This window comes from Rhinopithecus roxellana, chromosome 10 (assembly GCF_007565055.1).
Source record: "Rhinopithecus roxellana isolate Shanxi Qingling chromosome 10, ASM756505v1, whole genome shotgun sequence".
In the NCBI taxonomy this organism is placed as follows: Eukaryota; Metazoa; Chordata; class Mammalia; order Primates; family Cercopithecidae; genus Rhinopithecus; species Rhinopithecus roxellana.
The window spans coordinates 39,910,940-39,927,238 of NC_044558.1; the positions used below are offsets into that span (position 1 = coordinate 39,910,940).

General features: G+C 36.7%; 1 protein-coding gene across 1 annotated transcript in view; it reads left to right on the forward strand.

Annotated features, from left to right (window-relative positions):
- The window catches only part of PTPRR (protein tyrosine phosphatase receptor type R), a 294,648-nt gene that overhangs the window by 29,174 nt on the left and 249,175 nt on the right, over positions 1 to 16,299 (forward strand). Inside the window, exon 2 of the mRNA XM_030939760.1 lies at positions 2,909 to 3,207. Coding sequence (XP_030795620.1) covers positions 2,909 to 3,207 — 299 coding nt within the window. The remainder of the gene's footprint in view (positions 1 to 2,908; positions 3,208 to 16,299) is intronic.

Genomic DNA, 16,299 nt, shown 5'->3' on the forward strand with positions numbered 1-16,299 from the left:
TAATGGATAACTTGGCATCTCAATCTTCACTTTTCCAAAATTTTTACTTGAGTATGTTCATAAAGCTGAAGTGAAGGAGGCAGTAGAGAGGTAGCATTTGAGGATGGAAAATACAAAACTCATTCCAGACACTAGGTCAGCAGTCCTCAAACATCAGAGTTTGAATATAAGAATTCTATTATAAATCTAGATTCCTAGGCTACATCTACAGAGATTATGCTTTGGTAGTTCTAGGCTGGGGTCTGAAAAACTGCATCATCATGTCCCAGGTAGCTCCAATGCAGAGACTCTAAGGACAGCACTATGAAATGTTTTCTCGTATCTAATGATTGTGGTAGGACACCTGATATTATGTGGCTATCTTAGAACTCATTACTCAAGAACAAGGCAGGACTAAGTTCATTCACACAGATAAGTGGATAAGGTTGGGAAATTTTAATTGTGTTTCAATTGTACTTCAACTTAGATTTTGTCCCTTTTTTGGTAGGCCAATTTTAGCACACATTTGTTAACTGGACTTATCTATGCTATTTAGATAAAGTGGCTCTGAAAAGACTTGGTGTGATTGGTAATATATAAAAAAAAAATTGAAGATATTTGTGTAATTGACTCAGTTTGTCAGTTATTTCTCCTCTTTTCAGATATCTACCTTCTCCAGTCTTCTAAGCTGCTTTTTTCTTTTTTATTTACCATTTATAGAGAATCCAGAGTAGAGGAATTGCTAGTTTTTATAGCCTTTGCTTTCCATCAAGTCTTGTGTGACCAACATATACGTCTTCCATCTTCAGCAACTCTGTTTCAACAATATCCCTTCAACTTTCATGTGAGATTATAAAGATAGGTTTTTTTTTTTAGCCCAAGTGCTTTATTCCATGATATAATAGATAGTATGAGAATCATCTGCTGTTACCAGTAGCTTTATCTTTTTAGACCACTTGAATTATATTTTATGTGGATCCTGAAATAGTAATGGAAACTAATCATCATGTCTTCAGTTCTGAGCATGCTAAATAGACCATAACTTTTTTAAACAATCAAGCCACCCATAGTTTGCCAAAGATGACGATTGGACAATTGATGACCTTTATATAATTGTGCATGTTATTTTTCCATATTAAATGAGTTCCTTGGATTTGGAAATGAAACTATCATTAAGAACATATGTAGTATAATGGAATTCAGAACCGGATGCCTCAATGTTGTTATTCTTATCACTGTTTTATTCATGGAAAATGGTGCTAAATGTTTTAGATGTATGTAAACTTTCTGACCACAAGGTGTATGTTTAGTATTTTACTAAAAAGTAATTTGCTAAGTAATATTGTAGTGTCCTAGAAGAGTGTCTACATTTCTGAAAGGAGAGTAATTTTCTTCTTTCCCTCTGAGAAACTATCTGATATCACTACAATGAAGTTATTCCTTTGGGGTTAAGAAATAAAATACTATTTTCATCCTAGTTTACTTTTCCAATATCACTCATTTAGGGATGATTCTGTGCTTTGGGAAATGTATATTGTATGCATAAATGAACTTGGGTTTCTCACCTAAGAGAAAATAGAGAAATTTACAATGCCCAGTAGCATGAGGACTAAATCTGCCATGATAATGCTATTGAATTTGGGCATGTAAATAGCTGAAATTTGCAAGAAAAACAAAACAAAACAAAGAGCAGACCCTTGGATGATTTGGGAAGTAAAAGATAAAAATAGTAGGAGATTGGAGAAGAATTCTTGTAAAAAGACAGCACTTGTTACCATAGGCATTAGTACCCAGGGAAAATCTGGGGTACCATTGCTAGGCACTATGTTATATAACAGATCTCATGTTTGCTTTTCTAATTGGTATTTGACCTAGTAATATTCTTTTTGATTCATATGTATTATCTATTTCCTCCTGTGGCCAGTAGCAAACAGGAGAAACCATTGCATAAATATGCAATGAATATTTATCTAACAGAAGAAATAAAGATGAATGTATTTGTTACTAAATAAATTCAATTGCTGTAACAAAGATACTTAAAATAATAGCAGGTAAAAGAATAGACAATTGTTTTTCTCTCCTCTAGTCATCTGAGTGGGAACTGTGAGGTTGGTATGGTAGTTTGACTTTCATCAGGGATCAGAATCTTTTGTCTTAGTGCTCTACCATCTTTGACACATGGTTTCTACCTCATACTCCTACCAGATCATCTGCATTTCTGCCAGCACGAAGGAGGAAATGTAGAAAGGAAGGCCATATCATATCTCTGCTAACATCTGTTTACTCACATTCCAATAGCTATAACTTGATCAAATGGCAATGCTTAGTTGCAGGGAAGACTGAGAGAAATGTAGTCTCTATCTAGATGGTCATATTACTTACCTAAGTAAGGACAGGATGGATATTGTTTGGACTACTGAAAGCTGGTACCACAATAAGTACACTCAGATGTGAGCTTAAATATTCTGTAAGCGTGAAGAAAACTGTTCATTGTAATATAAGCAATAAGTATGAAATAAGAATTGTAGGAAATACTTATATTTAAAGAAAGCTTAAATATGTTAAAAATATTTATAATTTCAGCAGCAGATATGACATCCAGGAATAGAAGCCCAACTAGGTATTGAAACTATGGGTGTAGACAAAGGAAGAAATTTCTTAGTAAAAGTGGCATCAGAATATCTGAAAAATAGGACTTTTTCAAAGTATACCCACTTCTATCCACCTAAAGTCTTTGAGAGGCCTTCATACCACCAGGTGTATTCTATTTGTTAAGAATCATGAAGCAGAGAAAGAAAGATGGAGACCAACCTAAATCCTTCACAAGTCTTAAAGCCTCTCAAGAAAGGGTAAGTCTCTTCATCAGATATATCTACCTCTCTTACTAAATAGGGTCTCTGATATGGTTTCTGCTTCTTCCCTCTTTCAGGGTGCTTTTCAGGAAACAATGATCATTTTTTGGCAATTAATCAGAAGAAGAGTGGGAAGCCGGTATTCGTTTATCAGCATTCACAAGACATTGAGAAGAGCCTGGATATAGCCCCACAAAAAATCTATAGACATAGCTACCATTCTTCTTCCAAAGCTCAAGTAAGCAAACACCACCAGATTGTCAATTCAGCATTTCCTAGAGCTGCATATGACCCGTCTGTCAATCTGCTGGCCATGGATGGTCAAGATCTTGAAGTGGAAAATCTTCCAATCCCAGCAGCAAATGTAATTGTGGTGGTAAGTAGTATGTTAAACTGATGCTGAGGCTGATGTTGATGCTTTCCTGTCATTGATACCTGAAAAAAGAAAAACACTGATTGTGAATAGTTGTCAATGAATCCCAATGGTTATGTACCACAGCACTTATTCTGTGGTACTTCTAATTTGTTACTTGACTATTGTCTGTTTTCTTCCTCTTATGAAATCAGAAAACTTGTCTGTATCCTCTGCTCATAGCAGAATGCATGGTACATGGTAGATGCTTAATAAATATTTGAATAAAAGATTACTTTAGGAAGGCCATATAGTTATAGTTGAATATATCTTATGCTGAGCCTCCTGCCTTCTGTGAGAATCTATTTTAAGCAGATAGGCCTTAGTCTCAGCCTGTGTAAATAAATAGTACTTATTGAAGATCCTCTGGTCACTTGACTCAAATGCCAATAAATGAGACAACTGAAAGGGAGAGGTGTGGTAGAGGGAGAGTAGTTTTCTGTCACTGGAGCAAATAAAATGAGTTGGGAGTAGTTGATAGATAATATTTCTGATATTAATGATAAGCACCATTATTAATCAAAGTGATAAAATGATCCCATTGCTTATGTTCTTAAAGTTCCCTTGCTTGTATAACCCAGATCAGAGGTTCCCAAATTGTGGAGGCATCATAGTTTAAATACATGCTGAGGTTGGCACCCTATTTGGACTATAGTTACTCTCTGGTTTATCAGGAGGATCCACACTGAAACTATAAATCAGTAGTTAAATGGTTGTTATTGCATCTCTGCTCCAAAATATAATCAAATGAGTTGATTTGTGAGGCCAAGATAATTCAGTGAAACCATGTTTGCATTTTGGCAACTTCTCTATGCACCAAATGTAATTAAATTTAACAAGCTTCTTTTTTTTCTTTATTTTGTTTTAACCTACTACATATAGTATACTTTACTTAGTATTGAGAATCAAAGTTCCATTCATCGATGTTTTCAACTAACATACGCTGAGTATTTATTATGATCTAGGTTCCCCTTGGGATATCTGGAAATAGAGACAAATGGAATACAGTTTCTTGTTTTGCTTGGAAAATGTCTGGAGGGAAATATCAATAATTCAATAAAAATCACAAGCTGAGAACACAAGATGAACTCTTGTTAAGAGAAAATATGTGGTTCACTTTGGCATCCTGAAATACTTGAACAAGTTTTCTGCATTTACATGAGTAGCAGATGTTCTGAAGGTGAAAGTTATGTACTGTGTTTATTCAGTGAAGATAAATGATGTCAATGATGTCTCTGTATCTGGAGATGCTCCTGTTAATGCTAGGGCTCATGGGAGATGTTTCCTCTAGTGACCATCATATATCCATAGTCATCAACTCTTAAAGTCACTGTGAATTACAGTTCAAGAGGCTTGTTCTATCTTGTAATGTCATGTACTGTCCAGTTAATTTGATATTATGGACAATAAAAGGCATCGATGAGGAATTCTGGCAGGTCATTTCACTTTCAGCTTATTTGTGGTTTGGAGATTCATGAAGAAGCTGTGCTTTTTCTTTTGGGTGATGATTACATAGAGGCAGTAGGCAATTTTGCTGCATTAACTTTCCCTAGCCTCTTTTGATCTAGCCTCTAACCATGCTGTGGCTTTGGTAGCTGGCAACACCAATTTCCAGTTCTAATGTTTCCGGTAATCCACTTACTACTTATGTACATGATGATTTAGCAGCAAAACCGGGGAGGCAGGGTTATTTTTTAAATAAATCAATAATGTTTAGCTTCCTCAAAAAGCAAAGGGGTGATGCAATTAAATATCAGCTGATTTGAAGATGCATTCCATACAGAAAATGGATATATGGATGGGGCATACAGGAAGCAAGGGATGTATTCTGGGGCAGCATAATGACTTTAACGGAATAATTTATGTATTTGTGCATATCGTGTGTACATGTGTATGAAACACATATATCAATGCAGACCTTGTTTGAGGGACATTGTAGTGGTACTAAGAATTATTTTGAGACTGAATTTATACTCAAATAGACTGTGTTCATGACTATCAGTATCTTGAACTGGAGAAATTGGCATTTTTTTTTTCCAGCCAGGGTAAAAAGCTACACTCAACCTCTAAAATTTATATGTAACTTCTAAGACTTCCTAGCTCGGAAGGAAGGATCAAGCATTCCTCCTCCAATACTTTTTCTCTTTCTTGTTTCAAATATTGAGAGTGAGTTTTAGAATGCTACATTTAAAAAGGATATGAAAGTTACATGTGTCTCTCCTCTCTTCCTGATTCCCAATTGCCGCCACAAAGCATTTCATAAGAGCATTTGTCCACAAATGAATTTTTTCCTCTTTCTTCTTTTTATTAGTAATCAGGAAAATTTATAGTTTATTTGTTACAAGGAAGAGTACAGCACAATTAGAATGCTCATCCCAAATAATGCTAACTATGTTCCGGAAACTCAATTAAGCTGTTATTCGGATTTCTGTGCAAGTACAATGTAGAGAGGATATGAATGCCTCAAGGTCAGTGCTATGGTAAGAGGAAAAAAATACGGCTTTAGATAAAAGTGTGCTATAAAATCCGTAGCTCTTGTCACTGGATCCCCAGGATATTTGTCAAGACACAAGGCCACAACACCAGGAAGGAGGGAACCCAGAGGTGCAAGTGAAAGTGGTGGAATGGTAGCAACTACAGGCCATTTCAGTTCAGCATAGGCTGCTGAGTGAAGAATGTTCTAGCCTGGCCAGAATCTGAGCAAACTGGGGACTAGTAAGGCTTGGGAATATAAGGGGTGGTTTTTTACATCAGTGAAAGGGCATGGAAATGGGAAGATTATGATCTACTCTGTTACATGGACTTGTGGGAAAGAAAAATAAAGGAAAGGAGAAGAAGAGGGAGGAGAAGAAAGAGGAGGAGCAGCAGCAGGGGAAGGAAAGGAGTCAAGGAGCGAAGGGAAAAAGAAGCGGGGAGAAGGGAGGAGAGGATACAGTGGCAACTTTTAGGGAAGCGGGAAGCATTCTGTGAGCACATAGGAAGACGGTGGTGAGTTTCCAGGGGCTTGTGATCCTCTCCTTGAGATCCTAGAATCCTAAAACTTCTTGTCTTCCTCACCATTCACCCAGATCAACACATAGACATTCTATTGTTTCTGTGACACAGAATATTCTTTGCAAATACTTTTTATCAGGTATTTGACTTAGAAAGCTATTAAAGCCAAAAACTTGTGATATCTATGGGTTTTAATTACATTCTAAACTCAGGTTTATGGCATACCTCAGCTTTGTTCTCCTGTTGACTACCTTTTGAGATTCATCTTATAGGTAAAGTAATAATCTCTAGACATTATTTGAAGGGCTTTGAAAGTCCAGCTCTCTCACTGCTTTGCCACAGTAAATACATTTTGTAGCATTTACTGTGTGATGTGAATAAATAACTGTTGGACACTTTTGCAATAGACAAATTGGTTTAATTATAATTTTATATTTGTATAGTGGATTACTCAAAGGATGGGCTTAGTCTATGTACATATCAACAGAATTCAGCCATGTCATGGAAGATGTATTGGTGAGGAATACTTTGTCACAAGTGATGACAAATCCAACCCAAACTGGAGAAAATTTATTGGTTCAAATACCAACACTTTTGTAGTATATTTAGCTTTAGATATGATTCAATCAACAGTTAACATTTCTCCTGACATACGAGAAAGTTAAGATTGCTGGGATATGTCTTAAAATTCAGACTGTTTGCCAATGAGGACTATGCTTTAATACAACCTATTGGGTTCATTATATTTTGACTCTGAAAAGTCTCAAATTTGTGAAAAACTACAGTAGCCTGTATACTTCTTGACAGTGATTACTCATATAGTAGGGACAATAGGTCTGTGCTGAGCTATGGAGAAGCAGATGTCTAGGCTTATTCTTGAGCTAAGTGACTTGCTCATGTTGGGCAAACTCACAGAAAGCATGGTTCAAATACAGGCTTTGGGAAATTTTTTGAATTAATATGTGTTAAGGGCATAAGGGATCAAAATAGTAAATGTAATACCAAGTCCAAAATACTAAATTGGTGAAATGCACAAGTCTACTATAATGTGAGGTGTGACTCAGATGTGCTTCAATACAGTCCCAGAACACCTGTACCAAGTTCCTAGATGGATGCATATAAAGCCCTAAGATAATCAATCTGATTTTAAAAGTTGCAATACAAGGAGATTGGTTAAACAACAACTATTGAAAATACATGCATGGAAATTTACAAATGGAAAAGGAGAAATCAGAGAGCAATCTGAGTCCAAATGAGAAATTAAAGAATGATAAGGGAGGCATCACAAGTGAGTGGGAAAAGAGTATTGGCCATGTGAGATTGGCACAATTGAATAGCTTTCTGGCAAAAAAAACAAAAAAAACAAAAAATCACGATAGTGATAAGTAAATTATTTTTTGCTAAGCGTAAAACATTGATAGTATACTAAGAACTATGCAAGTATTATCTCATATAATTGTTACAGCAAGTCTATGGCAACAACAAAACTATTATCTCTGTTTGATTCTTTGCTTTTCTTTCCCTCATAAATTATTGAAACATGCTACAAACTGGTTACTATCCATTCTTTCCCATTTTTGTTATAGTGATCTGCAGAAAGTTTGAATCAGATCATATCACACCACACCACACACACACACACACACACACACACACACACACATTCACGACTGCCTTTTCATTGCGATTGAACTAAAATTCAAACATTTTCCCATGTCCTACATCCTACATCACCTGGGATCCAAGATCCCCAGAACTCTTGCCTAAGGATTCTGATTCCGTAGTTCTAGGATGGATCCCAGGAATCAATGCATTCAGGAAGCATTCTGGAGGATACTTGGGTGTTCAGAGGTTTAGGAAGCATAGCACACAACCTGGCCTATCCCTGTGTCTCTGAGTCCATCTCCCACCACTCCACCTCTCCTTGACTCCTTGCAAACTGCTCTGGCTTTCTCTCTTCCTCAGGACAGCGAGCCTATTCCTGCCTTAATCAGGAATTTTATCCTTGCTGTTCTACCTAGAATAACACACTTCCTGTAAATCTTGTGTCTAGCACATAATGAAGGCTCATTAATTATTTTTAAATTAATAAATAAATGTCAAATAATAGAATGCAGTTGTTTTAGACACTGAGATGATGAATGATTTTTTTATTGCATTTTTTAACCTCAACCTGCAGTAAATTTCCTACTTTTTTCTTCACCTTATTACTTAATTTTTTTTTTTTTTTTTTTTTTTTTTTTTTTTTTTTTTGACAGTCTTGCTCTGTTGCCCAAGCTGCAGTGCAGTGGTGCGATCTCGGCTCACTGCAACCTTCACCTCCTGGGCTCAAGCGATTCTCCTGCCTCAGCCTCTCAAGTAGCTGGGACTACAGGCATGCACCACCATGCCCAGCTAAATTTTTTGTCTTTTTAGTAGAGATGGGGTTTCACCATGTTGGCCCAGCTGGTCTCACACTCCTGACCTCAAGTGATCTACCTGCCTCGGCCTCCCAAAGTGCTGGGATTACAGGCATGAGATACTGTGCCTAACCCCTACTTAAATTTTTAACAGACAGCTTGGATAGTTTTCAGGAACAAATTTCAAAAGTAGAAATGTAAAACCAAAAAGAAAATAAACATTGGGAACATATACCATCACTGAAAGGAGGAGGGAGCTGTCTTACACCTAGCCAGAGTGACACTGTTTACAGCTTCCAAAGACGTTTATGTCCACCTGCCTGCATTATTTTTCTTCGTAGTCCTTATGAAGCGCTTCTAGCTAATACCTTTTATGTCTCTTTCTTCCCGTTATAATGTATATTCCACAAGGTTGAGATTTTTCTATTTTGTTCCTGCTATATTTCCAGTGACCACAATGATATAGGGGCTCATAACTATTTATTTGAGAAAGAATGACTTGATGCCAAAAAAAAAAACACAATTCAAAAGCTTGTAATTAAATAGTACATCTCATTATCAAGAAAATATGATTGAGTACATAATTTTAACACTTAATTACCTATTATCATATGATCTTGTTTTACATTTTATCTCCCTACCTAGAGTGGAAATTCCATTAAAAATATACTTGTTTTGCATCTGTAACCTTTCAATAGCAAATGTAAAATAGCTAGTCAATGAATATTGATGATTGCTTAATCTATTTCCAGGATTCAGAATCATTTGACTTGACTTAAAGGATCCACAGTAGCCATTTCACAGATACTAATAAAAAATAAAATATAGTTTCCAGTTAGATTTTATTTTTAAGAAAGTCTAGAAAAAGAAATTCAATGATCTACTCCAGAAGTTTGGTTGAAATTTTGTTCTTCTCTTAACCTAATGTTAATGCTTCCTATTAAATTATAAGATCTTATATAATCACCTTCTTATGTAATCGCCAGACTTGCATTGCAGAAAGTTTCATGCTTAGATTTCCCCAGCTATTACTGTATCCTTGCACAATACTCTTGAAGTAGAAATTCCGTTCTTGAGCTTGGCATCCTGACAGTCGTAACTGTCACCATCTGTTGCTTTTCACCATTTCTAGCTATTAAATCAGCAAGGAAGATGCTGGAATGCAGTCTGGAAAAGCTAGAGGCTAAGCCTTAGCAATGTCTGTATGAGGTTGCAACCCTGGACCACTCAGTGTGTCTGCTTGTTTGGGATCATATACACTCAATATTAGGACGAATCAAGTCTTAAAAGAGAGCTGGTTTAATTGATTGTCATTACTAAAGACAGGCCCTGCTCTCCAGGTGCAATGAATGGGCAGGGAATAATTTAGTAATATTTTTGTTCTGATTCAAAAAATTACACATTTTCATGTAGTTGTGGAATATTTAGAAACTTTAGATACGGAAAAGGGGAAATAAAAACCATCCTTAACCAGCCGGGCGTGGTGGCTCATGCCTGTAATCCCAGCACTTTGGGAGGCCGAGGCTGGCGGATCACGAGGTCAGGAGATTGGGACCATCCTGGCTGATACGGTGAAACCCCGTCTCTACTAAAAATACAAAAAATTAGCCGGGTGTGATGGCGGGCGCCTGTAGTCCCAGCTACTCGGGAGGCTGAGGCAGGAGAATAGCGTGAACCCAGGAGGTGTAGCTTGCAGTGAGCGGACATCACACCACCGCACTCCAGCCTGGGCAATAGAATGAGACTCCATCTCAAAAAACAAAACAAAAAACCATCCTTAACTGTTAGATAACCAAGGTCATCTTGCCCTCTATATATATCCTTTTCTATGTACAGGTATGCATATATTTTTTACAAAAGTATGAAATCTGCATATATGTGCTTTATAATTTTTTACTTAGTTTATATGTTTACATTATGGATGGCTTTCCAAGTCATTCTCTTTGTACAGCATCACTTTTAACAGCTGCTAAAAATTTCATTGTATAGTAGCTTTCACAGTTTTATAGATTGACTTATATTTCCAATACAGTCATTGATTTAAGGCCACTCATCCTGAGAAGGAGACATAAATGATGATGACTATATCAAATATAGTATTATTTTCGAAGCAACTGCCCAATTAATATTACTGAGAGAATTTGGTGAGCTTATCTCAGGGAAAGCTACTTTCTTTATAAACTCTTCATATAATTGCAGTATAGGATCTAATTTTTTTCATTTAGGCAAATTATGTGTATTTCATAGATCTTAGACCTTAATTCTTCAGTAAGGTGAAATATTTAAAATAGCCAAAGGAGTAAACAGAACCAAAAAAGAGAATGTTCTGATTAGAAGATAAAAAACATTCTATTTCAGAACTTACCTTAGAGGAAGAAGGACAGTGCTGTTCCTCTTTATGTTGGAGCCAGAAAAAACTTTTTTTTTTCTTTTTTCTTTTTGAGACAGAGTCTTGCTCTGTTGCCTAAGCTGGAGTGTAGTGGCGCTATCTCAGCTCACTGCAAGCTCCGCCTCCCGGGTTCACGCCATTCCCCGGCCTCAGCCTCCTGAGTAGCTGGGACTACAGGCACCTGCCACCATGCCCAGCTTGCTTATTTATTTATTTATTTATTTTATTAATAGAGACAGGGTTTCACCATGTTAGCCAGGATGGTCTCGATCTCCTGACCTCGTGATCCTCCCGCCTTGGCCTCTCAAAGTGCTGGGACTACAGGCGTGAACCACCGCACCCGGCAAAAAACCTTTTTTAATCCAAAATTTCCACAATAATGTCAAAAAATGGGATCTGCAGATAAACAAAAATAGTATGTTTTCTTTGGAGCAAATATTTACTTGGAGCTTTCAGTTCTCTCTAAAATTTTCTTTGATTTTCCAGTTGTTAAGAACCATTCTCCCGTGTGTCTTTTGTTAATGACTTTGTCCCCATTTCTTTCTTTCCTTCTTTGTCTACTTATCTGTAATCATAAATGCCTGTAAATCATGCTTACTATCTTGTTACTGTTCAGTAGTTCAGTTAAAAATCTCACTGCTAATGGCTAATTATACTGGGCTTTCTGGGCATTTGGCCCTGCTCCTGAGTGATGGGATTGGCACCACTTAGCAAAATGCTTTAGTTTTCTCACCGTGATCCCTATGACTCAGGTGGTAGAAACAACGTGTTTCTTTCTCTTGCTTTAGGAAAAATACAAAAGCTAAAAGTACCTAGAAGGTTCTCTCCCTGGGCAAAGTTAAGAAGCTTAACTCACAGAGGTAGTCTACAATTGGAATGTGAGTCTAGAGTTCAGACAGGTCACAGTCAAAGCTTTAGACCTGGGAGATATCCACAGACCCACGCCTGGCAGTTAACACTGTATGAGTGGATGAGAGAATGCAGACAGAGGGAAAGAATAGAATAGAATAAGCTATCACTGTGGCAGAAGTAGAAAGAGGACCAACACAGAGAAGGAACAGATGGGAATGTAGGAGCTTCATTGCATAAATTCTTCTGGCAATCTTGACCACTCAAAAGATTTCAGCCAAATATTAGATTTTCATGACAATCAAAGTCTGCCTCCTAACTAATCCTTTCATTTCTTTCCTGGGAGGGTATAAGACCCCAGATCTGGCTGTGACATTATTGTGACATGTGAAATAAAATTCAGTATTTTAATAAGGTAGCATGGTTTCTACTGACATTTAAAAAAACTCAAAAAATGAAAAGCACGGGGCTTTTCATTTAACTTAGTATAGTCCTTGGCACACAATAGTTCTTAAGTACTTGAACCGAAAAGAAAGAGATTATCTGCAGGTTAAAGGAGAGAATTTGGGGGGAATGTGGAGAAATTGTCAAAATAAGCCAAGGCTATAGCTTAAGCTGTGTGAAGATACTGTTATTGTTAAGATATTATCCACACTCAGGTAATCATTTGGCTTACCAGAAAAGTGGTTAGAGTGGTGAAAACATTGGAAGTAGTTCAAAAATAGCTATAGCATAATAGTGTTTGGCTCAAATCCTTGCTGTTTCCCCTCTGATTTTTATGTGACTTTTGTGACTTAGTAAGTCTGTGTTTCATTATCTTTTTTAACGTTGTCTTTTGAGATGGAGTTTTGTTCTTGTCACCCAGGCTAGAGTGCAATGGCGCAATCTCAGCTCACTGCAACCTCCACCTCCTAGGTTCAAGTGATTCTCCTGCCTCAGCCTCCCCAGTAGCCTGGGTTTACAGGCACCCACCACTAGGTTCGGCTAATTTTTGTATTTTTAGTAGAAACAGGGTTTCACTATGTTGACCAGGCTGGTATTAAACTACTGCCACCCAGCCTTGGCCTCCCAAAGTGCGGGGATTACAGGCATGAGCCACTTCACCCAGCCTTCATTATCTTTTAAATGGGAGGATTAAAATTACCAACTTCATAGAGGTATATAGATTAAATGATAAAATACATTGAATACTCTTACATGTTGCCTAGTGCAATGAACACTCAATAAATAGTAACTATAGGGAGAGAAATGTTATTGCAAGGTACAGATCAAAGTAACTCGTTAATATAACTGGGACTCAAACCAGTAGCAGAATAGGTGAGGATCTGGAGCTTACAAACACTTGAGGATATGAAGCCTCTTTGGGTGTTGGCAACAAGTAATATAAGTCTAAACGTTAGAAAATGCCTATCAAGGAAGAACAGCAATAGGTTTCAGATGAAGATTTTGGCAAATTTTTTTAAAAATGGGTCTTATTCAATCATTATATCCCCAGTCACTATGGGAGAATAAAGTTTATAAATAAATGTAAACACAGAGGCAAACTCTTGGGTCTTGCAGGACTGGCCTGCTTGACTCTTATTTCTTGTTTCTCACTTTTCTCCAACGTGTTTAGTATGATAAGGGTGGCTCTCCTGGTGATGTTTTAGTCTAGAGTGTTCTTGGTGTTCTATATCCTCTGGGAACCCAGGGGCTGGGTAGCAGTCATGGCAGTGACTTAGGATACAGATTCTGACCATCACTCCTCCTATTTATCATAGCTAGTGATGGGGTGCAAAGAATCTTGGAATCAGCAATAACAAGTAAAGGAATAGTTCCAAAAGGAAATACCTCCAGGGCTAAGCCAGTGTACATACTTAATGACAAAGCTTCTAGCTTTGGAGATCTCTTCACTTTCTCTTGCACAGGATTAGATTTCAATTTGCTTCTTGGAGTTTGGAAAGAAAGATGTGGATGTAGGATTCAGTGGTCCAGCCACGGGTGACAGAATAAAAACCTTTAACCAGGTTGAAGAAGATTGGTGATAGAGTTATCAGTATGAAACTAAACAACAAATCCAACAGCATAATGCAAAGGCTGTGTCACACTAGTGACACAATAAACACCCAATACTTTAGAAGAGAAAACAAATATAGGAAATGTTCAACTCTCCACCTTCCAATTAAAAAGAAAATATCATTTCCTTACGCTTATTATAAGAGAACTATTTCAAATAGATTTGCTTCTTCTCGCTGTTGAATCTATTCATTGTGTCAGAATGACTTCAGAAATACAAATATGCATGTTGTCACCATAGCTATTTATAATTGTCCTTTCATAAAGAAGATTGGTCAGAATCTTCACTTAAGACATTTTCTAAATTTTGTTTTTGAAGGATGAAAATATAATCCAGCCAATATTCATATCTCAAGTTGTTTCTTTCCTTACTAGATGACGTATTTGGACCCTTTGAGTCTAGCAAAGTCAGGAGAACATTACCAACTTAGATATCTTTCTGTTTGGCCTACATTTTCACATGGTTGAGGCTTTTGACTGAAACACTAAGCTAGCAGCAAATAACTTCCAGTGAAAAGGCCCATTTTTGAGGGGATAGGCCAAACGTTCACAAACAATTTCTACAGTTATGGGAAGAGTTGTGTGTGAGAGATATGTTTGCCCTCCTCTCTGAACATGACAGCCAGTTGATGCAAATTCCAAGACAGCCTGAAGGACTTAGAGAATACTGAGAATAATATGTATTAGGATGACCATGGTGAGGAATCTGTCTTACAGCTAAGTTTCCTCTAATTATTTCACGCTCCCATTGCTGACGTAGTGAAGCTGCATTATTTAAGAATTTGCTTATTTTTCCTGCCTGAGAACATGGTAAACAGAATTATGGTTTTTAACCTGAACAAGTACATGTTGTTTCTATGTGCCTTGAGCCATCAAGTTCGTTTCTGTTTCTTTTTTTTGAAGCTGGTCTGTTTTTAAATAGGAAATTTTAGACAGCGTATAACAAAATCTACTTGAATGGGCTGCTAGGCAAACTCTTTGGATATAGGCTTTAAATAATCAGCAATCATTGTGTGTGAGAAAATGAATTAAAAAATGTTTTTCGTGTATTACAAGTGATGATATCATCTATATGTTAAGTGTAACTTTTAAAATAAAAAATCAAATTGATAAAATCAAGTCTATGCCAAGCTGGATTATTAAAAATAGCCAGGTTAAAGGAAACAATACATTCTGGTGAGGAGCATAAATAAGTCATGGAGACTTGAGAATCTGTAAGTAATATCTGTAAGGAACTAGAAATAAGTAAGGACAATGGACTTCACAGATGTGTAAAGATTTCGAATGGTCACTGAATTCTTGCTCCTTGAAACATTCATTCATTCAAAAAAAATATTGAATTGCTACTGAATTCTAAGCAGTACAATAGACTCTAGGGATACAATAGGGAACAAGAGTAACAAGATCCTTGCAGCTGTGTAGTTTATGTTCTAATTGAAGAAAGACAAACAACAAAACAAACAAATGAACATGATAATTTCGGATAATGCTAAGTGCAATGAAGAAAACAAAACAAAGCCACGTGGCAGGGAGAAAACCGTGGGGACTACCTTATGCTGGATATTGAAGGGTTCTGTTAGATATTCAGAGATACTTGGAGAGTAAATCAAGGTATAATTAGAAGCTGTGTGGTAGAATAACTTTGGAGTCAGCAGAACTGTGTTAGGATCCCAAATTAGGCATTTACTAATTGATTGTGTTTCCTTCAATGATTAAGTTAGCATCTAGTATTTCAGTTTCCTTGTTTATAAAAAAAAAAAAAAAAAGGATACTCATAATACTCATCCTATGGAATTGTGGGAATTGAATGAGATAAGGTATTGAAAGCACTTAGCATCACTCTTGACACATACTAAGATCCTTATAAAAATTGACTGTTATTATTAGCATTATATGGAACAATGAAAAATGTATCTTTCTGGCCTCAGTACCAAGAATACTTGTGTTTCTCCTAAGCCATTGGTTGGCTGGTGATTATATCTTTTAAACGCTGAGAATCATGATTATTTTCTTTCCTTTGACTGCTAAAAAGCTGAGGGCCAAAATTGTGGTTTAGGTCTAACAAATACAGAGACCTTTACTGAGTGCCTTATTTATTTTGTGAACTAACCTCATTCTTGGCTGGATGTTTTCTTTTCTTCACTCATTTTTCCTCTAATTTAATTTTTTTATTTCCTTACCTTTTATTCAATTATATTTTGTATTATGCATGTTTTTGCAAGCTGCCACAAATCTTTTCTGTAACATATTCTGTCTAAACAAACAGTTACTACACCAAAATAGCAATCAGTGTGGACAAGTTGAGTCTGAATACTACACAGCAAGAACTCCCCTTACAGGGAGAAACTGTTTATCCATTGAGCATGAAAA